Below are 26,213 nucleotides of genomic sequence, written 5' to 3' on the forward strand. Positions count from 1 at the left end.
AGGGGAGCAGTCCCCGAGTTCGGTTGTTAGGACCGAAGGATAGTTCAGACACCCCAAATAGGTCTGATAATCTGTTACGTTATGATATGTGATAGTAGTAGTAATAGGGGGTGAAATAGTCACCGAGGTTCGGTCGTTAGGACCGAAGGGTAGTCAGCACCCCAGAATGGCTTGACATGGGTAGTTAGCACCCCATAATGGCTTGACACGGGTAGGTCGGCACCCCAGAATGGCCGTACCGGGTAGGTCGGGCACCCCAAAAATGCCTGGCAATATGTATGAAATGTGATTGTATGGTATGTGGTATGATGGGGGAACTCACTAAGCTTCGTGCTTATAGTTTTCAGTTTTGGTTTCAGGTACCTCTTCTTCGAAGGGGAAGCAGTTAGCGCGGTAGCAGCACATCACACACACGCTTTGTATTCCGCACTATGAGATATTCCTGGGGATTTGTACTCTGACTTTGTTATGTTTTTATAAACTAGGTTCCATACACGCACATCTTTTATGAAATGATATGATCGGTGAATGTTTTATTTCTAATGTTTTGCTAAGTATGTGTATTTAAAAATGAAATTTTTGGCTCGTATTTTTGGGATGTTACACAAACACTGGTAGGTATGGACTTAGTACCTGTTAGGAATTGGTAGCTATGGACTTAGTACCTATTAGATAAACACTGGTAGCTATGGATTTAGTACCTAGCAGCTATAAAATTCGTGCTTTACGAACGAGCATTGGTAGCTATAGATTTAGTGCCAGTCCTATAACTCTGGAAGCAAAGGACTTCAGAATGAACGAATGCGGGATAGATGACTCTTAGGATAGATCCTTAAGAGTAAAGAAGATAATGCGGATGGATAATTGGATCGATTGTTTGATTGTTTAAACATAATAATTATATTATTGTGGGTTGAAAACCCTATGTACTTACCAGGTTTCCCAACCTGACCCACTCAGTTTATTTATATTACAGGTGTTGAGATGATGTCACATTACACCGAGAGATTAATGAGATGTAGATCACTAGTGTAAATAAATGTAAGTTCTGTTTATGCTTATGTTTCTGTATCGACAATGACATCCCAAATGTTTTAAAACGAATGAAAATACTTTTATTCGGAAATGCTTTGATAACGTATTTATCATGTTTTACTTGGAACAAATTCCACAACATTTTTATTAAAAGAGGTACTCTGATTTTTATACAGTATAAACAAAATCGATCTTTTTCAGCCGTGAAAATAGGGATGTCACACTATAAACATAAACTAATGGGTCTGCATTAGTACCTTCGACCCGCAAATACTATTAGGATAATCACCTCAATCTAAAGATAACCAGAAAATGTTAAAGAGTTAAGGCCGCTGCTAGGACCACCGGACTAGCAACTCCTAAGAAGAAGGACAAAAAACTAAACTCTTTCCATTTTGTCAATTTCTTTGGGGTATTCAACACCGCAAAGCGGTGATTCTTCTCTAGTTTATCCTAAATATAAAGAGAAGAAATAATTAAAATTAAATGCCCAAAAACATTACACAATTGAATGATTAAACTTTCTCCAAACACTTGAAACCTAGATAACCAATTAGTTTAAAATGGAGATGTTAAAATACAAACATGATTTTAAGGGCTAAGTACAAAAACCATTGATTTATATTTGTTGGAATCTAATATTGGTTGACGTTCACCATTGTTTGCTTCAATAAAGATAGGGACAATTTGATTTTGAATATAGCGGCGGAACTAGCATGGTGGCAGGGGTAGCGCATGCTACCCCCCAATGTTCTTCCCACAATTATTAAAAAAAATTAACTTTCTTCGATAGGGATAGGGACGATTTGATTTTGAATCCAACGACAGAACTAGCACGGTGGCATGGTAGAACGTGCTATCCCACATGTTCTTCCTACAAATATTAAAAAAATTGACTTTATATATATATATATATATATATATATATATATATATATATATATATATATATATATATATATATATATATATATATATATGATGCACCACAACAGATATAACTAAAAGATACAATTAATAGGTATACTAAAAAGTCCAAGCTCTTGTCCAAATAGCAGAACATAGGTTAGGCCACAAAACATAGGTTAGGCCACAAAACAAAAACAAAGATAGGAGTTTAGCAAGACGGTGGAGATACTATCCCACTTCATTTTATATATATATATATATATATATATATATATATATATATATATATATATATACTAGGTATGTCCAATGGCCGTGCTTATAATCACGGCCCATGAAGGATAATTTGGATATTCCTTTTGTTAAGAATAAAAATAAAAGTATAATATTATAACTGAGATTATTTTTCAAGTCTAATGCCTTATTAAGAAAAAAAAGATACATAGCCATAATAGAAGTATGAAATCTATGAGAAGAATATCAAAAACTGTTGATTTTTCTTCACTTTCACTTTAACTTAAGAACCCGATTAAGTTAATAACCTTCTTTCTTTTCTTTTCTGTCCTTTTCACACAGTGTACTTGTTAGCTCTAAGAGATTTCAAAAAAAACTTTTGCCAAATTTCACATCTGAAGCGACTTTGTAAACATTTTAGGCTACATGTGCTTCTAATTTTTTTCTCGCATTGAGGTACAACTTGACACGGGTCATCAACTCTCTCCTAATAGCATCGTTTCCTTCTTTTCTCTATTTTCTTCTGCTACCACCTTCATAAGGAGACTGTGGAAGGAAAACAGGATGAAACACTATATTAATTTAAAGGGAAATGGTTGTCCACTGAAAGGCTTTGATGCGAACACAGAGATCACGACCGCTCTTGTTGATGGTTCCACTATACATCCTAAATTGATAAAATTGCTTCTGTAAACAAGTATTAAAAGCAATCAGTTATTGACTTTTGAAACCATCTACCTCACTTTTTTGTAAAGAACCAAACATTCACTCTTGCAAAAATTAAAGGAAAAAAATGGTAAAATTCAGAGTCTTTCACCTTTTTATTAATTTAGTCAGGATAACCATTTTCTGCAGTGATTAAATCATTATATAGACAAAATTGCAAAAATGGTCCCTATGGTATGCAAATTTTTGGGGTTTTAGTCTAAACAGTGACTTTTTTGGTTTCGTAGTCCTTTTGGAATGTTTTGTATGTGAAAATAGTCCCTCCAAAAATTGAAATGACTATAATACCCTTGGGGTATTTATTTTTCATTTTTCTTTCATTATTCTTAAAATTTAATATTTATTTATTTATTTTAACAATTAAAAAAATAAAAAAGGTCTCTCTCTCTCTCTCTCTCTCTCTCTCTCTCTCTCTCTCTCTCTCTCTCTCTCTCTCTCTCTCTCTCTCTCTCTCTCTCTCGTAGACACACTAAATAATCACCCTCTTCATCTACATTGGCTTCGATTCCATGGTCAAGCATTTCAGTGAACACATGGTATGCACTAGAACAAACCTAACAAATGAACACACACATCTGCAAGAAAAACCCAGATCTTTAATGCTTAAGTACAAACAAGAAAAATCAACACCATATCTTTGATAGCAATGATTCTTCTCGTCTTTCCTCCGGCATCTCCCTGACTCCAGATTAAGAGACTTAGTAAAATTACAAGAAATTTGTCAGAGATTTGCACTTGATCTCTTTAGAACCAGATTCCTCTTCATCTTCTTCCTCATAAACCTCTTCTACACCTCTTGATATTTAAAGCTTTCACGACTTTAGATCTTGATGTAGGTTTCTTGATGTGGCAACACCGATATCTGTTCTCCTTTTCTTCTTATTACCTGTACATATAAATTTCTTTCCCATGATTTTTTTTCTTTCATCTCGTTGTTACCGGAATCGAGATGCACCAGGTGGATACCATCACTGGGTTTCTTTAAAGCAGAGACTACACCAAGTCCACCCCACCCATATCGTGTGTCACTTGTTGAGTTGAGAGGCTCAACACAGTAGCTACATCAACAAGCTTACATCCATAGCCAGTCAAAATGAAAGTGAAGAAGAGTTAATGAGGCATTTGTTCGAACAGGTGGTGTGTGTGTGTGTTCACCGTCGATGAAGCTTGGTATACTGGCGATGAGTTCCATCAAACATCAATTGGGAAGCCATCGAGGAGGATCTGAAGTCTTTTGATGTTGACTGTTCGATCTAAATACAAAATCTAACCCAATTGCTTGATTCGCCTTAACTTCTTCCTCACCCTCTCCTTCATCTTGCCTCTCACTGGAATACGCCACCGCCATGGGACCTCCGACGAAGAGTCTAATCCCTCTTTTCTCCTTCTCCATTGGTATCGAACTGAGCCTCTTTTCCCCTGCAACGATTTTGTACCCATTAGACCAATATTGGTGGTTGAAGAGGGCTTTTGCAAAGGTGGACCACAGGCAATGATATTCGATCGTAGGTGATGGTGACGACGACACAACTGAGCAATTATTTGGTTTTTATTAGGCTTCGAATGTTGAAGGAGATTGAAGGGAGGAGAAACATTTCGAAAACCCAGTGAAGGTGTTGCCACAATCAACTTCCTCACATGTTTTCCTCTTCTTTCCTTTGTCGGTGTAATAAGAAGAAAAGGATAACAGATATCGGGAACAACATCAACAAACGAAAGAAGGTGATGGGGCAGTGCTACCTGATGGTAGGAAGGAGGAGGCGAGTTGAGGAGGTTGTGGCAGCCTCTGGTTTGTCGGTTAAGAGAGAGAGAGGTGTGGAACCTTTTTTATTTTTTTAATTGTTAAAATAAATAAATAAATATTAAATCTTAAGAATAATGAACGAAAAATGAAAAATAAATACCCAAGGTATTATAGTTATTTTAGTTTTTGGAGGGACCATTTTCACATACAAACCACTCCAAAAGGACTACGAAACCAAAAAAGTCACTGTTTGGACTAAAACCCCAAAAATTTGCATATCACAGTGACCATTTTTGCAATTTTGTTCATTATATATTTGTTGACCGTTTAAAAAACTATACTTCAAAGTTATCAGATTTTCAGATGAAAAATACAAAAGATCACAGCTTCCTTTTACTATGTTGTTGATTTAACCAAAGTATAAAACAATAGTTCACCTGGAAATTTCTAAAGCAATTAAATGATGAAAGTTTGTTTCTTTCTCCTTTTTGGATTTTACCCTTTCCCAAAACTTAGAACCAGATGATAAATGCTTTTTAGAGACATAAAAAACATATAAAAGTAATTATAGTGATCATCAATCAAAACCATTTTGCCCGATCCAAAGGTTCAATGCATGTAGTTATGATCTTATTGGATAAGTCGAACTGGTTCTGATGGCATTCCTGTAATGAAACAGTAGTTCAAAAAAGTTAGTACAGTAATAAACAACCGAGTGTTGCCTGCCCCATTTAAGATTTTGAAAAAAAAAAAAAAAACATCTGAAAAGATAATTATATACCCAAACTGACATTGCAGTTGCAAAGTAGAAGCTGGGGTGAATTCTTTTTTTTTTTATTACAACCCAAAGGACGATGACATATCAGTGATTATCAATATTCTTTAACTTTTTCTTTTTCATTAAAAATTTCAATTTTTGGATATAAAACAATCAAACCCCTAAAAGCAAGCAACAAAAGTATCAAAAAATTTCATTACAATAGTTCGATTTTGAGGAGAAATTCCAAGATCAAGTGCAATGCTGAAGTCTTAATGCATTATTTACAAGTCTTTAATACACAGATTTGGGTTTTGGAACTTCAAAAGAAAGATAGATACTCTTTTCCAACCACATTTGGTACCTTGATCCAACTCTTTGAAAGCAATGTGGATCATTCTGTAGAGTGTTGCATGGTTAACAATTTTTCTACAATTTTGGTGATCAGGTTAAACACGTTGGTAATCCATTAGTGTTATTAAATAGGAGATTGAAGAACAGGGTAATCAGCAATATCATTGACTTTGATGAATCACCAGGACAATATACTCGCTTCCTTCTCTCTTAAAAGTCTAGTGTTGTTTAGGTTAATATGAAAACCAATATAAATTTAAAAAAATAATTAAATTTTTTTACTAAACCAACTAAGATTATGATAAAAATATCATCATTAATTTCTAACAGAATACAACATACTAAACAGAAACTTAAAGTTGATGTTAAACCGATGTGAAAGAAGGTTGTTTATATTAAACCTTTTTAGTAAAATCTTTGAATCACATCTTATAAAGTATCTATACATACTTTCCAGTTAAAATTCATTTATATAGAGCATCTAAAGTCCTTCTTCAATATAAAATCTTCCATTTTTTATCAATGAACTGCATATTAACATAAGGTAAATGAATTTAATCAACATATTACTGTTATAACTATTGTTAGACATGCTAACAAACGAAAAACAGTAAGACTTCACCAAATAAAAGAGGAGGTAGTAGATTACATACCTTCAAATGAAGGACAAGGCCCTAAGCTATATGTTGTTGAAATGCGATATTAATGGCCCTCTATAATAAACAAAAACATCTCCCAAAAACACAAAATCAAATTTACATTGAGGTTTATTCAACAGTCATGTGAGGAAAGCAAATCAAAGGGACAAAATAATCCATTTAGAAACAAAAAAAAAAGTACCACTTATGCAGAGGAGTATATTTATTCCAAGTGTCTCACATAAATCTTGTACTTTGTATATATTTGAGCCTTTGAAGCATAAACATTATCACCCTCTCCTCCCAGAAGACGAAATCCCCATTTCACATTTATATCACAAAAAAAGTCTCTTTATACATGCAACCTTACTTGCAAACATTATGAATCATGTGAAAGTAAGTTGTTAGGTTAAGAGAGCATGTATCCATCCACAATGCAAAGTATTCAATTTCCAAACGGAGTTGCATAACGGGGGAATTCATTCATGATAATATATGAAAATGAAAGAAAAGAAGTTCAATAAAAAGAAAGTAGCAGCCTTTAAACTTGAATTTGTACCAATTAATTTATGAATCTATGTATTAGTAACTGACATAATAATAATAAAACAAGGTAAGAGCTAACTTTGAAGCAAATCCAGAGTATATATATAGGCTAGCTTTGCTCCCTAACTGAATAAGCGCACAAATGGAAAACATAGGAACATGGAAATTCATAAACAGTTCAGATAAACTCAAACTTCCATTAACCATTTTAAAGAACCTCAAGTTGTAATATGTCTCGACAAGGACGACAGTTTCCAAACATCTCAAATACATCCATAAAAACTCAAAAGAGCGATACCTAGAAATTGTATTGTATGTCCCCAACAAGCTAAATTTAATTTGTAGTCAAAAAATTTCCATGTATATAGGGTAGGCAAAATTTGTGTAAAAAGTAGTTGTATTTAGATGGTGTAAAATCATACAAACCTGCTTATCCCAACCCAACGATATACACATGCAACGAATCTTGTTGTCAAAAACAAACCAACAATTGTAATTTCCAATTTCTCTTCTCTCTCTGAAGAAAACCTAAATAGAAATTTCATCAACAAATATTAAAAAGAAACCAACAATTGTAGCTGGCAATAATTGTAAAGCAATAAGAAACGAATGACATAAAGACGGAGGATGATATATACGAGAGGAATGAGATTGGGAAGCGCCAGACGGAAGATACTGATTCAAGAGTCTGGCTAATGCTTTTCAAGAAAAACCTAGAAATCAGAAGTTCACATATAAAGCTATCAAAATCACTTCTGGTTTCATAAAATCACCACAACCATTTGCTATTGAATAATCTAAATTCGAGAAATACAAACGAAAATTATACCACAAACCTATACATGATTTACGAAGAGAAATAAAGACGAAGAGAAATAAAGAATCAGAAAGATTGAATGCCAGATGGATCGTTTTGGTTCGAGAAAGAGGAGAAGCAGTCTTCGATGAAGCCACACAATCAGGCATAAATTCGCTGGTAATCTTAGAAAAATGGAGAAAAATAGGAATCTTGTTTATCCATCCTTTTGTAGCGGTTGTGGTATGGGTTAGCAGAGCATCAATGTCGAACAGTTATGCTTCTTACGTAAGCCGTCGTTTGATCAATCAGAGAGGAGCGGTAGCGGTATGGGCAAAATCAATAGGTAGGGTGCATCTCCGTCGGTATATAGGGTTTTTGGGTACATATAGATGATGGAGGTAGTAGCGTATTAAGAAAGCCGGGAAGCAGTAGTGGAAGACACCGCTATTTTTAGCAGAAAAAGCGGTGGCACATTGTCCCATTTAGTGGAATGGTGAGTAATGTTCAGGTCGCAGAAGCAAGCATAGAAATGAGGACTCTTGTACCCATCCGCCAGGATCCGACCCAATAGAAAAGCAGCAACCCACTTAAAATCAAGAAAAATGTTCTAAAATTCCACAAAATTCCACCAAAAATCCCACCTTATTCCACAAACATACACCTCAGCCCACTTTCCTCAATTGGTGTTGAGCGGTAAAATTCCAGAAAAACCATCCTTAATTCCACAAAAATCCAGAAAAAATCCAGAAAAATCACCCCTTTATTCCACAGGCATTCATCTCATCCCACTTTCCTTAATTTTTAATGCACCAGCTTTATTTATATAATATATATATATATATATATATATATATATATATATATATATATATATATATTATTTACTTTAATTTTAATATTTTACTATTTTATTTTAATTCAGTTGTTCAAATTAAAAACATAAAATGAACTCTCATTAACTTGTCAATTTATTATGTTATTATTGAAATTAAGTTTAAATCTTTTAATTGTGTTTGTAGGAACACATTCGAATTGTTTTAATAGAAAACCGGATGTTGGTAATGATTTTGGATATGCAAATTCAAGAATTCGAAATCCGATGTTTTTCTGCAATGAAACTTTCGAAGACCGACTTACATAATAAAATGGATGATGATTTTATGAATGATACTTTGATTTCTAGTGTATAACGAGTAATGAAACGCTTTTAAAAAATGAAAACGAAGAGGTTAACTTCAAAATGTAAGATTTTTTATTTTTACGCTAGTTTGTTATATCAAACAGATCGTAATTTTTTTTAAAATAATTTTATTATCTTTTTTCGAGATTTTTTGTACTACCATTTATAAAAGTTTCTGATTATGTCACTATTTGAATTTCTTTTTTATTCCCATATTTTTTGTATTTTAGACTTTTATGATTTTTTTTCACAACATAGCTGAAATATGATGATTTATTATATATATATATATATATATGAAGAATTTTGGGTTTGGAAGATGAGGAAAAATACTTTCTATCGGGTTGCTATAGTCAAACGAAAGGGTTGCTATAGTCAAACGAGATATTTGCCTTGAAAGACCCTCAGGTCATACTCCCATATATATATATATATATATATATATATATATATATATATATATATATATATATATATATATATAATACAAAGATAGGATTACATCATATTTAAATATTATCAATATCTATCTATACAACAAATCATAACTGACTATCTAATCTCGTATCCTCTATCTTTGACTTCTGCTTACATTCCCCTCAATATTAACGTTGAGATTGTACTTGAGATGGTCTAGCATATGGCGAGTAATAGGCTTAGTCAAACCATCAGCTATTTGATCATTAGTAGAAATAAAACGGACATCTAAAGCACCCATAGCCACCTTCTCTCTAACAAAATGAAAATCCACTTCTATATGTTTTGTTCTAGCATGAAAAACAGGATTAGCAGTTAAATAAGTGGCTCCAAGGTTGTCACACCACAACACCGGTGGTCGAGGCTGATGTAAGCCTAGCTCCTTGAGTAAAGACTGTATCCAAACAACTTCTGCAGTACTATTCACGAGTGCTTTATACTCAACCTTAGTGCTTGACTAAGACACTGTAGGTTGTTTTCGCGAACTCCATGAGACTAAATTTGGACCCAAGAATATAGCAAATCCACCAGTTGACCGGCGATAGTCAAAACAACCAGCCCAATCAGCATCCGAGAACACACTTAACAATGTAGACGAAGATTTTCGAATATTCAATCCTGTGTTGGTTGAGCCCTTGACATATCTCAAGATACGCTTGACAGCATCCCAATGAATATCCGTTGGCTTGGACAGATACTGAAAGACCTTGTTAACTGCAAAGGAAATATCCGGTCTAGTCAATGTAAGATATTGCAAACCACCTACCATACTTCGATACTTAAAAGCATCTTATTCATTAAGAAAAGTTCCACAATCACGAGAAAGCTTCTCTGTAGCAAACATGGGGGTTGAAACACTTTTACAATTCTCCATGTGGGCTCGATGGAGCAAGTCAGTGGCATACTTGTGTTGCATAAGAGTGATTCCCCCTGAATTGTGAACGACTTCAATCCCCAAGAAATAATGCAAACGACCAAGATCTTTAATCAGAAAAGACTTAGACAAATTCATAATCAAATTATCGATCACCTAAGTAGATGTACCAGCAATGATAATATCATCCACGTACACAATCATATAAATGGTGACGGTATCCTGATTGAAAATGAAGAAGGACGCATCAGCTTTAGAAGAATGAAAACCTAGTTGATGAAGCTTATCACTAAGTCGGGAGAACCAAGCACGAGGCGACTGTTTCAAACCATAAATAGCTTTTTGAAGTTTACAAACAAAATTAGGATGATGGGGATCCTCAAAACCAGGAGGTTGTTGCATACACACCTCCTCCTTGAGAAAGCCATGAATAAAAGCGTTGCTCACATCAATTTGTCTGAGATGCCAACCGCGAGAGACAGCAAGAGAGAGAATTAAACGAACTATAGTTGGCTTAACAACAGGACTAAAAGTGTCATGATAATCAACCCCATATCGTTGAGTAAATCCGCGTGCAACCAGCCGTGCTTTATACTTATCCAAGGAACCATCAGCATGTTGTTTGAGTTTGTATACCCACTTGCAGCTGACAACATTCACATGAGGTGGCCTGGGAACCAAGACCCATGTATTGTTTTTAGTTAGAGCAGAAAATTCAGATTGCATTGCAGCTTGCCAAGGCGGGTCTCGAAGAGCTGTTGAGATGATGTTGGTTCAGCAAAAAAAGCACGACGATGTGGATTGTATAAGATGGTACCATCAGTAAAGCGTCGAGGACAAGTCTTCCCTGCACGACCACGAGTCATTATACCAGGCGAGGAGGCGGTCTCAGGAGCAGCCATAGGAGATGTGACTGGGGACACCGGAGAACCTGGTTCGGAAGGGGACTGGACAGGTGGTTCAGTGGAACTAGAAGCCGCTGGTGAGGCAGTAGGGCTGATATTGGAGGAATTTGGTAGTGTTGAAGATGTTGTAGTAGTGCTGGAGGATAAATCCACAGTCGTTGGTGAAGGAATCGGACTCACATGCGACAAACTAGGACCTGGTATAACAACTTCAGTGTTGGTTGTACCTGCGGGAGCTGCAGCTGCAGCTGCATAAGAAGTATTAGCCAATAATAATGACATATCATATTTGCTCAAATGATCATTCACAATACTTGGTTCTGACTGAGGAAATGAAACAACATTAGACTTAGAAGACATGGAGGTATCAGGAACTGGAGTGACATATGGAAAACGTGACTCATCAAATACAACATCTCGTGAGATATAAATATTTCCGTTGGACTTGTCTAGACATTTATACCCTTTATGCATGGAACTATACCCCAAGAAAACACACATCTTTAACCGAAAATCAAGTTTGTGAGAGTTGTACTTACGAAGACTGGGCCAACATGCACATCCAAAAGTTCTTAGAAACGAATAATCAGGTGTTATCTTCAAGAGACGTGTGATGGGAGTAGAATTTGAAAGTGTGCGACTAGGCATTCGATTGATTAGGTAACAAGCTGTGAGAAAAGCTTCATCCCAAAAACGAAGCGGGAGTGAAGCATGAGCTAAAAGATCCAGTCCGGTTTCAACAATGTGATGATGTTTCCTTTTTGCCATCCCATTTTGTTAGGAAGTATGGGCACATGACTGATGGGTTTTAGTCATAAGACATCCTATGTGCTCATACAAACCCTAATGCTTGGATCTAGGTTTCTCTATTGTACATGCTTTGAATCCAAGACTATAAACCCTAATTCTAGCATTCAAATAATCATATTAACATGAGAATAGGTTTAAGAACATACCTTGATTGTTATATAGCAATAACAATCCTAATTCCACCTTGAATTGACTTTGGAATGCTTAGAGTCACAAGTGTCACTCCTCTAATGGCTTACAAACACCAAGAGCAAATGGATAAGGTATAAAGAGAGAGGAGAGAGGTAGGAATTCGTCCTTAGATGCTTTAGGGATCAAGTACACGAATTCTAAGGCCTTAGGGTCTTTATATAGGTGTAGAGATAGGGTTTCAATCATTATCCTTATCTAGTTGCTTATCCACAAAACAACCATAAGATAAGCCTTGAAAACCCTTATCCTTTATCCTTTCGACGATTTCAAGGATCCTTATCTCCTTGAATTCGTTCAACCCATATTTAGGATAACCATTACCATATTTTGTAACTATCACATAATTACAATTTAGCCCCTCTAGTTTAATTAATTACACTTGATCACAAAATTAATTCCTAATTAATTATTGACCAATATTAATTAAGCAAATATGATTTCTCCTTTAATATATTATTCTTATAACATATTAATAAATCATAATAACCTCTCTCTCTCTCTATTTATTTCTCCAATCAAGTTGCTTTGGTGAAGGCAACCCAAAAGGACCATGCACCATCGGGTCAAGTACATACCAAAATAGTTATGGACTTAGACACTAATCCAATAGTCTCCCACTTGGATAAGTCTAATAACTATTCTGCGTATGACTTCAGATCCTGATCTGCAATCGTAGCTTTCCAAAGCCGCCGTCAACTCTGATCCTATCAGATACGCGTGTCCTTAGATAAGGGATCATATATTCCTCCATTCTAAATATCGTATGAGATATGATTTCAAATCATTCTCTTTGTACTACTTCTCGATTTCCGATTTATGACGACTGACTAATTGAACAAATCAAATTAGCCCTAGCCCGGCCGAGCATTTACGTTTTTCATCACTAAACCATCGAGGGGCCCAAAAGATATCGCTTTTATTCTTTGAATAAAAGGAACGGATAAACTTTGATACAATGCTTGCTTGCACTCACTCACCGAATCACACACAACAATATGTTTTATAACACCAAGTTACTAGTGCGTTTACATATTATCAATGTGCAACCGATTAGCAAGATACAACTCACACATCTCGGTTTCAAGAATATAAGATGTTATCGTCTCACCAATCACTCGTGATATAATTCATGGAGTAATCCAAGTGAGCGTGAGTTTAATCCAATGCTCAAATTCATATTCATAAGCACTCATGAATGTTGCAGCAAACATTTGCTTATGTCTAATACTCTTTTAGACAATCCACACACCAATTCACGACAGTCTTCATTCATATCTACTTCCAATATATGAACGACTGTGGCCCGTTTGAATAATTCGATTATTCTTAATAAACTCAATTATTCTGGAAGTCAAAACATGCAAAGTGAAACACAAGAATAATACTAATCCCATATGACCTCAACCCTTTGAGCATAAATAAAACACGTTTTATTTATCACCATATCGATTACTCATTATTTGTCGTTTCGGGTAATCAACTTCTTACTTGAATTATTACACTTGTCCCATGCTCCTAGCATGCACACAATGTTTACCTATGATTCTTACTTTGTGAAATAGATCACATTGGACACATTTCCAATCATTCTCATTTCACAACTCCAAATCCATTTTTCATAAGTGAAACAAATATCAAATTCTTGCTACGTATAGAATATGCTAGATTCTAACACTTTATGCAACGATTCTTTTTTTAATGTCACTGCACCAAAGTCTCAAAGACTATTGCCAATGATATTACAAATTCCTCTAACGTAGATTGTTACAAGACAATTCCTTAGATATGATGTCTCTCACTCAAAGTAAATTCCTTTGAACATCCTTTCGCATAAAAGTTTCTAATCTAGACATAGATTTTCAATATTTACTTCCCAATATGGACACGCTTCCATATGTTCCATATGATACCTCATTCTTAATATAATCTTTTCTATTCATCATAATGTCAATATGGTCCATTAATACCATGCTTCCAACTACTCACAAGCAACCAATCCTCATCGAACTTTGGATTGTTCTTTGATAGTTGTTTAATTATTTTAGTCAAAACCGATTCTAGTCCCTTTTCCCTCTAAATGTGCTAGACATTTGGAAAATTTTAGAATGGTCAAACATTAAAGCATTTGCAATCGATCCTATACCCGAAGCGTATGGGACACGACGCACAATGTTTTATTTGCTATGTTCTTAAAATTCGAATTGTGAAAAGGAATGCCGTAATCATAAACGAAATTTTAAGAACACACTATGTACCTTTGACTAAATTTATTAACATTTCTCAACCTAAGCCTTTAGATTTGAAATGAAGCATAATATTCTCTCCCTTAATTATAGCAAAACAACTATACAACCCTTACGACTTTGCAAGGTATAACTCTTGTTTTCTATAACTAATATTGCCAACTTGCAAAACTTTCCATAATAATCATACACTCATAACATTTATGCTCCCACTATTATGATGATTACTATAAAACATAACACTTATGCTCCCACTAGCTTTGGCATGTATTCATAAACATTTTAACTTTCAGAAAGACAATACCTATTGAATTTCTTAAGTCCATGTTTCTAATACTTAGTGCTTTGATAATCTTTTATCAAAGCTTCTTGAACTTATACACCTTTTCCTTTAGATAGTTCATATGTGTGTCTCAACAATTAAGACTAATTGCCAAACCTCACAATTCAAATTATGGAAAGGGATACTGTAACCATGATCGAATTCGAGAATGCAATTTTACAATCACTATTTTCTTAAAATATTTCTTAGTGAAAGCATTTCCTCACAATCATTTTCATGAAGGAGGAAATCTTATGACACTTAGATTTAAATGGTGTATTTGTTCCTATCCATGTGAATTTGTTAAAACCAAAGTTTACGACAAATTCAAACTCATATAGACCGAGCCTTTTTTTGAATCTTGATTTCTTGTCTTATGGTAGCACAGCTGCCCACCACGTCTTCCAAGTAGTTAAGCATCTCACCCTTTTCCTATCAATGTACCTTTCATTGATCAAGGTGCTTTGACTTTTATGCGTTCAAAATGAGAACTCATAGGACTCACGTGCATAATTAACTCAATTGGAACAGCACAGAAACAAAATAATGTCAACACGATAGGTTGCAAAACCTCGACTCGTGTGCTAGTGATGATCAATAAGGTTTATTTGATTTGTTTTTGAAACCTTTCAAGATCATTAAGACTCCCACTGACTCCTTGACATATAAGATTCTCTTGTCAATAACCATTTCTTGACAAAACATATATTCAAGAGTTAGTGTAGCTTCTATCAAAACACTTCATAAATTGGTCCTAGTTGGTCTTTGTCTTATCCAAGGCATCACAACTTTCCACATTTGATGAACGTTATAAACCTTTTAACACTTTTCACTCATTGTCACAATCTTATCTTTAAGACTTGTTGTTGGAACGAAGTATGATGGACTTCTTGATTTAACCATTTCTTCAATCCTTGATTCCTCTTCATAAACATACAATTGTACTAAGACTCACTTAGAGGATCAATTAAGATATGGTTCTTAATCATTAAGATCTATCATAAAGCATAAAAGCTACTCTCCCTTCTTCTTAGAATGGAGAAACTTTTTTTTTCTGCCTACTTGATTCTTCTTATTCGTTCTACTATTGATCTAAACCCTTTAATCAATTCAGAATTACACTTAATCTTGTAAGTATAATCATATTTACTAATCCTTTAGTAAATCATGACGAATATCTTTGTTACTCTTATAGTGAACTTGATCAACACACAACTTTGTGTACTCGATCTCCTAGTCCTTCACTTGACACTTTGTCAACGAATTTGGCTAATTTCCAAATATGAATTTTCTCATTCATCATGCAACCAAGTTGCGTGATTCCACATTTCAGTCCAATTGAAATTTGGGCGATGAGAAACTCTCCCTATTTGGTAAATTCTCGACATTTCCATAAATAACATATCTAAGAATCATATCCATTCGTTGTAGAAATATGCAAACATCAATTTTCATAACGATTTCATTGCAAGGAAGTAAATAAATAAATAAATAAGTCAAACAAAAATTATTTTATTTATAAAAGCCGCGGAAAAATTTGTCCTTACAATGCAAAATCCATTGAAAACTATGTACAAAAGAAAATTTCTAACAACTCTATCACAACTTTCTAAGCTCAAAATCTAATCTCCAAGTCCATGCGATCGAGATCCATCTCTTGTGATTAGATTCATCTTGCTCTCTTATCAAGTTTCCTTTCTTTTCACCGATCCTACAAAAAAACACTCAAATGCAATCTTATCACATCATGTATCAATGAATAGAAACTTAATGGAGTTATATAGTGGATTCTTACCTAAAGTAGAGCCATACGTTCTGACTGTCCCATCTTTTAGATCTCTTAGGTAATTAGGACAACTTCGTCTCCAATGCCCCTTCTCTTGGCAATAAAAAGCAAATTGACTCTTTTGGAACAACACATGGAACTACTTCAGACATCGCCTTTCTCTTATGATCAAACTTTTCGATCATTGCATGTCTTTCATTGCCATTGTCTATATCCATAGAGGTCTTGAAGGCAGACTCACCAATCAACTTTGCTTTTCTATTGCGCCAAACCATTGCTGATTGAGCAGCAATAAGCATGTATGTGAGATCCATAAGGGTCACGTCGTGGTTCATCATATAGTACTCTCTTACGAACTCACTATATGAGTTGGGAAGTGACTGAAGAACCCAATCAACAGCCATCTCTTCACCGACAACGGATCCCATCATTCTTAACCTATGAATGTGTGACTTCATCCCTAAGACGTGTGGACACACCGACTTTCCTTCTTTATGTTTACTTGCCAAAAGGGCTTGAGTGATATTGAACCTTTCAATTTTACAATCTTGTGGGTTAGGGAGAATAATTGGAGGAGGAGGAGGAAGTGAAGCATGATTTCTTGTTCCTCGATCGAATCGTGGAATATCATCTTCATGTGGAATGCTTGTTCCACGGGATTTGGGAAGACCATAGTTGTCGAACTTTGACATCTACAAAACGGGAGAAAACAAATTCAAGTTAGTTGATCGATTGAGTCCTTAGTAAATCACCCAAATGAGATACTAAGGCTAGGACCCAACACAATACGCTACAACCTATAAAAGGGATGTCGTAATCTAGTTGCAGAATATTTGAAGGTAAGTGAATGACGATTCACTAATTTCCACCATGAAAAACGAAAAAGAAATTTAAGTTTTAAATCTATGAAAACTCCTAGATCCTTTGAGATTCATTGAACTTTCAATGGCATGTTTAAATCTCGACATGCCCCTCTTGTTTGTGACTGGGATGCCGAGGATCACAAAGCGGGTGTGAATAACCATGCAAACTTACATGGTGCCCTCACATGTTACAATCACCCATTCGATGTGCCGGTAAACCACACACGCTCCACCGAACTATGACAAACATTGAGTCACCCTTTGCAACCTTTGCTTAGAACCATTTAGTGTGCCAGTAAACCACACACGCTCCACTAACGTCTTCGCAAGGGCACAAAGTGTAATTTCATGGAATTGCATCAATTCACTTTTGCCTAAGTAACTAAGATTGGGAATTAGAAAAACATTTAGTTACTTTGTATTTCATTATACTTATAATGGAAGGTTTCGTCCTATCCTACCCGTTCGGCTAACGACCCTCCACTAGTCAAGAGTGCGGTGGGTAAGAGTGGATACCCATTCAATCGCCATTTTATAGGCAATTTCCTTAAACACTCCTTATAGACCAGCTTCGTGAATGAGGCCTACTAACGGTAAGACTGACTTTTACTCATACATATATATAATGTTAGACTTTTAATGTTCTATATATAGTATAGGGTGCATTTCATACTTTTAAAATACTATGTAGTCAAATTTAATAATTATACCTTTAATTCAATTAAATTGCAAACCAAAACTTTTATGGATTTATTAAATCTCTTTTAATTATACACCTTAATTAATTAATAAAACCATAAGGGTGTGATTTGACCTTTTCAAAACAATACTAGGGTTTTAGAATTTAACACTTCTAATTAAACCTTTTTAATCAACTTTTAAATTCCAAAACTTGAGGGCAAGTTTTGAAACATTTCAAAACAATTTAGTTTTAATCTATCTTAAAATTTCGAATTTATGACATTTAAATTAAAATTTTAAATATTAAAACTCTTGATTTAATAATTATCTTGAATTAGACTATTAATTTAATTATTAAATCAAAAGGGATTATCTAAATAACGAGGATAATTACCATTTATACATTTAAGTTATCCTAATCCCTTAAATATGTATATAGATTTCGAAAATATGGATAGATAATGCAAGATCTTGAATTACCATATATAACAATTAAAGGATAATTACAAGATATGGGATAATCCAAATCCCTAAAAATTAGGATCTTATCTTGGGGAGGAGGCAAATTTCGAAAATCAAGGGATTATAACAAACCCTAGATTTCGAAATTTAAGGGTTTAAGGAAAGGATTTGAAGATCTTATTCAAACTCTTGCAAATTAGGGTTTGCAAACCCTAATCTCAAAAAAAACCCTAGCCTCCTAGGGTTTATTGGCAATAAACCCTAATATATCAAGTTCATACAATTGAAACCAAACCATTGTCTCTGATACCACTGATGGGTTTTAGTCATAAGACATCCTATGTGCTCATACAAACCCTAATGCTTGGATCTAGGTTTCTCTATTGTACATGCTTTGAATCCAAGACTATAAACCATAATTCTAGCATTCAAATAATCATATTAACATGAGAATAGGTTTAAGAACATACTTTGATTGTTATATAGCAATAACAATCCTAATTCCACCTTGAATTGACTTTGGAATGCTTAGAGTCACAAGTGTCACTCCTCTAATGGCTTACAAACACCAAGAGCAAATGGAGAAGGTATAAAGAGAGAAGAGAGTGGTAGGAATTCGTCCTTAGATGCTCTAGGGATCAAGTACACGAATTCTAAGGCCTTAGGGTCTTTATATAGGTGTAGAGATAGGGTTTCAGTCATTATCCTTATCTAGTTAATTATCCACAAAGCAACCATAAGATAAGCCTTGAAAACCCTTATCCTTTATCCTTTGGATGATTTCAAGGATCCTTATCTCGTTGAATTCGTTCAACCCATATTTAGGATAACCATTACCATATTTTGTAACTATCACATAATTACAATTCAGCCCCTCTAGTTTAATTAATTACACTTGATCACAAAATTAATTCCTAATTAATTATTGACCAATATTAATTAAGCAAATATGATTTCTCCTTTAATATATTATTCTTATAACATATTAATAAATCATAATAACCTCTCTCTCTTTATTTATTTCTCCAATCAAGTTGCTTTGGTGAAGGCAACCCAAAAGGACCATGCACCATCGGGTCAAGTCCATACCAAAATAGTTATGGACTTAGACACTAATCCAACAATGACACCCTGTGTGAGATACCTATTTGCTGAAAATATTTATGGAGCTTATGGTACTCGCCACCCCAATCAGATTGAACAGTTCTAATTTTAGTGTTTAGAAGACGTTCAACATGATGTTGAAAGTCATAGAAAACCTGTTCAACATCAGATTTATGCTTGATAAGATAAATCTAGGTATAACGGCTATAATCATCAAGAAAACTAACATAGTATTTAAAACCACCACTAGATTCCTGTGCAGGTCCCCAAACATCAGTATGAACAAGTTCTAACGGAAAAGTTGTAGAATGAAAACTTTTATTATAGGAAAGTTGATGACTCTTTGCACGTTGACATGCATCACAAACACTTGGAACACTATTAAAGGAACAATCTAATTTATCGGACTTCAAAATAGACCTAACAACTACGGGTGAGGGATGACCCAGACGTTGATGCCATTGTAACGGAGACACTTTAACACTAGATGCAGCTTGAGGAATATGAGACGAACTAGCAATGGGCACCGGATAGAGACCTCCTTTGCTTCTACCGAACATAAGTGTTTTCTTCGTGACCTTGTCCTTTACAAGAAACATATTTTGATGAATTTCAATAAACACATTATTATCAGAGACAAGTCTATAAGCTGAAAGGAGATGTTTACTAATATGAGGTACTCTTAGAATGTTTTTGAGAACAAGGGACCGATTCAAACAAGGAATATGTGAATGACCAATGTGAGAAATATTCAAACTTGCACCATTGGCGACTTGAACTTGATCTTTTCCATGATATCTTTCCTGCACAATCATTTTGTCAAGGTCACTTGTAAGGTGATCTGTTGCTCCACAGTCAAGGTACCAGTGTGGATCGTGATTGTTTTTTCCTGTGGTAACGTTGTTCCCTGATCGATTCTCTTCTGATTCATAGGTATGGTTAAATCGATTTCTGCAGTTAAGAGCAACATGGCCTGAGATGCCACAAACCTAACATTAAGGGCCACCATAGTTCCTTCCACGACCTCTCCCACGACCGCGACCTCCACCATTGTTTCTGAAATTGTTGTTTCGATAGTTGCTGTTGTTGGAATTGTAAGAGTTTTGTCCGTTTTGGTTGAAGTTGCGACGAGGTCCATTGGAATTTTGTCTTGTGGCATTATTGGCGGATGACACAAATTCTATAGTGGTACTGTTCGCAGCTAAAGATTGAGCTTCATGGGCAATCAAGTAGGAGTAAAATTCTGGTAAGGTCACCGCTCTTTGGTTTCCTAGCACCGTTATCGCCGTGAATAGATCCCCATGTCCTGGGTCTAGTCCAACAAGAATATACCCTATGACTTCCTCATCGGTCATAGGATGCCATATGTTTGCCATAGTATTTGCAAGAGAAGTCATCTTTTGATAAAACTCTGAAGCAGTCATATCACCCTTCTTTGTTGTAGACAGCTGCGTTCGAATCTGGATCGAGTTTCCCCTATGTTGAGCAGAGAACATTGTATGGAGCGATGTCCATAATTGGCTTGATGTGTCAATACATCTGGTGAGTTGTGACAGAACATCCTCTGTCATAGAGGATAGTAATCCCCCAATAATAGCTTGATCTTGAACCACCCAGTCCAAGTATTTAGGATTACCGGCTTCCTTTGGAGCTTCTTTTCCGTTGGAACTACTTGGAGTTGCAATTTTGGCATTTGGGGTTTCTGTAGTTCCATCGAGGAAGCAATACAACTGAACTCCCCGTAAGATCGGGACTACCTGAGCTTTCCAAAGAAGAAAATTAGTGCGTGTTAGCTTGCACGTTATAACAGTGGCTATCTTGGCAGAATTAATGAAAGGGGGAGCCATGGAGGAAGTGATCTGGCAGAGGACCAGAAGTTGAGAAGAAAAGAGAAGAAAGAATTTAAGAACCCTAATGATCGTGGGCTCTGATACCAAGTCAAACGAGATATTTGCCTTGAAAGACCCTCAGGTCATACTCCCATACATATATATATATATATATATATATATATATATATATATATATATATATATATATATATATATATATATATATATATATATATATATATATATAATACAAAGATAGGATTACATCATATTTAAATATTATTAATATCTATCTATACAACAAATCATAACTGACTATCTAATCTCGTATCCTCTATCTTTGACTTCTATCTTTGACTTCTGCTTACAACTATTTCGATGATAATATCTGCCATTTTGATGATCGAAACTTTTATGGCCCCATGGTCCAAATGATTATGATGAATTAGATTGTTATATTATTTATAATTATAATTTTAATAACCAGACACCTTCAACAAAAGGGCAAAATTTTGAAGAGACCACATGTATAAAACTACTTATGAACTCCTAAATAATGTTCCACGTTATACTTATATATGATAAAAACATCTACAATTCCATCCGGATTTAAATTGATTTTAACAAAAAACTTTGCACTTTGCAGGCCGATTGATAACCCATATCTCTTAGCGGGCTACCAACAACGCGCCATATGATTAAGGATTATGGATATGGTGCACGCTTGTCCGTCTGGGTCGGGTTCAAATCGGATAATTTTGCAGGCCAATGATACTCCGATGAGATCCGTCTGTCTTTTAACTAACTACATTAAACGGCTAAACCCAATAGTCACCTCTAAACCTAAATCTCCCTTTTATCTCACTCAATCAAAACCCTAATCTTATCTTTTCCTATAGCTGTGTCCGAGTTACAAAGCCATGTGAATTCATAACTATTTCGGTTTACATGTAAGCCATTTGGATAATGCTTTCGGTGATGGTGTCGGTGTGCTATCCGCATTGGTGATTTATAGGGTTTGGATATATCTACTGGAGTTTATTGGTGTTAGATGGGTTGCATTTCAAACGTTGTTACGGCTGGTTTTGTTTAATTATACTTCGTCTTGATCTGCAGATCATGATCAATTGCATTGATGATTTGGTTAAAAATGTGTTTCTTAAGTGGTCATGGGCTGATACAGGAATGAAGGTGATGACGGTGTATCTATATAGACGTGTTTTTGTGTAGAATCGAGTAGTTGAAGATGTCGTTTAAAAGTATAATTCAGGACATGAAGGGAGAGTTTGGTAGTATATCTAGAAAAGGGTTTGGTTTGAGGTCGAGATCACTAAAATTGGTCGAGGACGATTCTATGATCATTGTTGATGCGTTGAAGCAGAGTTGTTGGGCCAACATGCCGCCGGAGTTGTTGCGGGACGTGTTGATGAGGATCGAGGCATCCGAGTGTACCTGGCCTCCTCGGAAGAATGTGGTGTCTTGTGCCGGAGTTTGTAGGAATTGGAGAGAAATCATGAAAGAAATTGTTAAGAACCCAGAACTTTCTGGCAAATTGACTTTCCCCATATCACTGAAACAGGTTTGCTATGTCTTCAAATCTCTTCTTTTAACCTGTATAGATGCTATCAATATTGGATCTTGTTTGTAAACCCTAGTTGAATTCATACAGTCTTTTCACATTAATCGTGTTCTTTACAAAGAATTTTTAGGGTAACATGGAATTTTGATAATCTGTATATTCTGTTTAGTTAACACGGGAATGACTGTTTTTTAGTTTTGTAGGGCAGTTTATTTGGTTAATAATGAGGAAAGAAAAAACATTAACACCCACACACACTAACAGTAGCAGGTAAGTTGAAATTGAAGAGTCAACATTTTTCCAGGATTCAATAATTTGCTTACACCCATGGTCGTTTTTAGATCCTTATTATAATTTATAAATTGTATAAAGAAAGAAGAGTGATTCATTAGAAGAACAATCTCAGCCAGAAAAAAAGGGATAAGACTATAAAACTTGTAATTCTATCCAAGTTTTAACAATTTCATTTACACTGGGCAGAGTTGATTTAGAAGTTAATTCTTATGAAGTATAGTTTGCATGCACATTTTTTAAAAGTGAAATCATATATCCATAAATTCCAACAACCACAATGGCTATAAATAATTTCATCATATAAATGATTCATTTGGATGCTTTGTTGTTGACTGTTGAAGTAAGAATTTGCAGTGGGTTGATTAGTTGATAAAGATAAAGTTGAAGTGAAATTTATTTATTAGTTTTACTTGTTTCCAGCCTGGTTCAAGAGGATCTCTAATACAATGCTATATAAAGCGAAACCGAAGCGCTCAAACATATCATCTCTACCTCAGTTTGAATCAAGGTGACCATTTAATCCAATTTTGTGTATTCCTTAAGAATAATATGTCGCTAAATCTTGTAATATATGTATAATGTCAGCATCAAACGATGATGGGAAGTTCCTTCTTGCTGCAAAAAAGTGTAGACGTGCCACATGCACAGATTATATAATATCTCTCAGTCCAGAAGATGTATCAAAAGGGAGTAGCACTTACATTGGAAAATTAAGGTAAACTTTATATTCTTACACACATATGGATAAGGTGTTTTTTGTTTTTTAAAATATTGCTGAAATGAATTGACAACCAGATCAAACTTCCTTGGGACAAAATTCACCATCTATGATGCACAGCCTTCAAATGGTGGAGTTTTGGCAACAAAATGCCGTTCCTTCAGACCAGGGAGTATGAAAAGAGTGTCGCCCAGAGTTCCTGCTGGAAACTACCCGGTTTCCCACATTTCATATGAGCTCAATGTCTTGGGGTCCAGGTATGATAAGGATATTCTCAATTAATTAATTATTTTCCACACTAAAGAAGACATGATTTGTTGTAATATATATATATATATATATATATATATATATATATATATATATCCCTTCCTACAGGGGTCCGAGAAGGATGCAATGTGTGATGAATGCAATCCCTGCAAGTGCCATGGAGCCAGGAGGAGTGGCTCCAACACAAACCGAGTTCCTGGTGAACAAAACGGATTCGTTTTCATCTGTCCCCTTTTTCAGATCAAAATCTGCAGGCATGGGAATGGAGAGTTGTGAATCCCATTTGCTGATGCTGAAGAACAAGGCGCCCAGGTGGCATGAACAGCTACAATGCTGGTGCCTCAACTTCAACGGGAGGGTGACAGTTGCTTCGGTTAAAAACTTTCAGTTGGTGGCTTGTAGTGGGGAGGAGAATGGAGAGGATGTGATTGTACAGTTTGGGAAAGTTGGAAAAGATGCATTCACCATGGATTATCAGTACCCGATATCAGCCTTTCAGGCCTTTGCTATATGTCTTAGCAGCTTTGATACTAAAATTGCCTGTGAATAACCAACCTCCCAACCTTGCTTATGGAGGAGGATGAGGATACTTGCATTGTTTTTTTTTTCCTTGTTCCTGTTCCTGTTGTTGTATATGTATATATGCATGCATCGTAACATATCACCAGACAGATAGATAATTGCTTGCCTATTTTACCTAGATGCTCTCTCTAAATATGGCTTTCTATTTAATATTTATGCACCCTCTACTCTCTATTCATCAAACGTTTTCAGGTAACAGAATTTTTACATGAATACATAATAAAATTTTAAGCTTTACCAACTTTTGACGTTCATACAGGATAAAACTGTTCGTTGTTAATGTTACAAATATAGTCGTTTGATATTTATGCATCCTCACTTTTTATTATTATTATTTTTTTTAATTGTGATATGAATTCACTTCCTTTTCGATCTGAAATTCTTCAAAAAAAAAAATTCCATCATTAGAGATTCGTTGGCTTAGTGTGGATCGAGCTAGTCGGGAGTTTTACAAAATCGTGGTTGCTTTGCTACTGATAATTTTGACTAAAACAAACCGAAAGCCGATTCAACAACTACCATACGTTAGCTGGGTGGACTTGTGATATAAAAGTATGAATTTATTGTTTTTGTCGTGATAAAAAAGCTCGAAATATTTTTTAAGGTACAATCCTCTCCACTTGTTATCAAATCTTCTGACATCGTTTTCTGCCGAATATTCCAATTTGTTTGGTAGGAATAGGATGATGATCCAAGTTCGACAATTTCTTCAAGTTTCTGTTTTATGTTCAAAACTCATTAAAGAGCAACAAATCACGGTATTCAGAAATTGATCGGGATATAACGTAAAAATAAGGCGTTTAAGGAAAACAAATATTCTGTGAGATATTGAAAAAAAAACCCTCAGATTAGCATGTTGCCACATTCTTCCTCGAATCAAGGACTCCATGGTAATCTCCATGGATGCGCAATTTTGTCCTTGACGCGCATGGCAAACATGTGTCCTCATAGGCAAACAATAATCAATCAAACAGAACAAAAAAAAAACAAACCTAAATGTTTCAATTGAAACAAACAAGCACACACTTCAATCGTAAGCTCCTAAATCATACTGCATCTAACGACAAAAGCTCTCGTGAGGATTGCTCTGTCAATCAAACTAGGGTTTTGCAGATTATGATTTCAATTTAAACTCCACAATAGTCAATATCTATGGACGGGGCTTTGTTAGATCGGATCAGGCCCCATACATACTAGAGCCCGTTAGACAAAAGCTGAAGAGTGAAGACCAACGTATTGTACTAGATTTAGATAATTGGATCAAAGTAAACATATTATTTTGAGCCCATATACTCAA

The 26,213-nt window shown here is 35.1% G+C and overlaps 1 protein-coding gene and 3 long non-coding RNA genes across 7 annotated transcripts; 1 reads left to right on the forward strand and 3 right to left on the reverse strand.

The window, feature by feature from the left end:
- Positions 1 to 2,344: 2,344 nt before the first annotated feature.
- LOC145048720 (uncharacterized) lies at positions 2,345 to 8,369 on the reverse strand. Of its 4 annotated transcripts, XR_013683021.1 has the most exons (5): positions 7,780 to 8,348; positions 7,582 to 7,656; positions 7,370 to 7,471; positions 5,086 to 5,313; positions 3,390 to 4,323 (listed from the first exon to the last, which is right to left on the reverse strand). It is a non-coding gene; the product is annotated as an uncharacterized LOC145048720 (long non-coding RNA). The 4 variants fall into 4 exon arrangements; XR_013683024.1 differs by having other exon boundaries at positions 6,413 to 7,471; positions 7,582 to 8,367; XR_013683023.1 differs by lacking the exon at positions 3,390 to 4,323 and adding an exon at positions 2,345 to 2,865 and having other exon boundaries at positions 7,370 to 8,356.
- Positions 8,370 to 19,942: 11,573 nt separating this feature from the next.
- On the reverse strand, positions 19,943 to 21,607 carry LOC145048721 (uncharacterized). The gene is made up of 2 exons (XR_013683025.1): positions 20,309 to 21,607; positions 19,943 to 20,225 (listed from the first exon to the last, which is right to left on the reverse strand). It is a non-coding gene; the product is annotated as an uncharacterized LOC145048721 (long non-coding RNA).
- A 615-nt stretch (positions 21,608 to 22,222) lies between these two features.
- On the forward strand, positions 22,223 to 25,034 carry TLP3 (tubby like protein 3). Its single transcript, XM_078997310.1, has 5 exons — positions 22,223 to 23,052; positions 23,767 to 23,854; positions 23,932 to 24,061; positions 24,142 to 24,321; positions 24,443 to 25,034. The coding sequence occupies exons 1-5, from the start codon at positions 22,720 to 22,722 to the stop codon at positions 24,882 to 24,884; spliced, it is 1,173 nt and encodes a 390-aa protein (XP_078853436.1). The 5' UTR covers positions 22,223 to 22,719; the 3' UTR covers positions 24,885 to 25,034.
- LOC145048724 (uncharacterized) lies at positions 24,930 to 26,000 on the reverse strand. Its single transcript, XR_013683026.1, has 2 exons — positions 25,909 to 26,000; positions 24,930 to 25,633 (listed from the first exon to the last, which is right to left on the reverse strand). It is a non-coding gene; the product is annotated as an uncharacterized LOC145048724 (long non-coding RNA).
- Between the last annotated feature and the right edge of the window lie 213 nt (positions 26,001 to 26,213).

The sequence above is a fragment of the Lactuca saligna genome, chromosome 5, assembly GCF_052625555.1.
Source record: "Lactuca saligna cultivar CGN05327 chromosome 5, ASM5262555v1, whole genome shotgun sequence".
Classification (NCBI taxonomy): domain Eukaryota; kingdom Viridiplantae; phylum Streptophyta; class Magnoliopsida; order Asterales; family Asteraceae; genus Lactuca; species Lactuca saligna.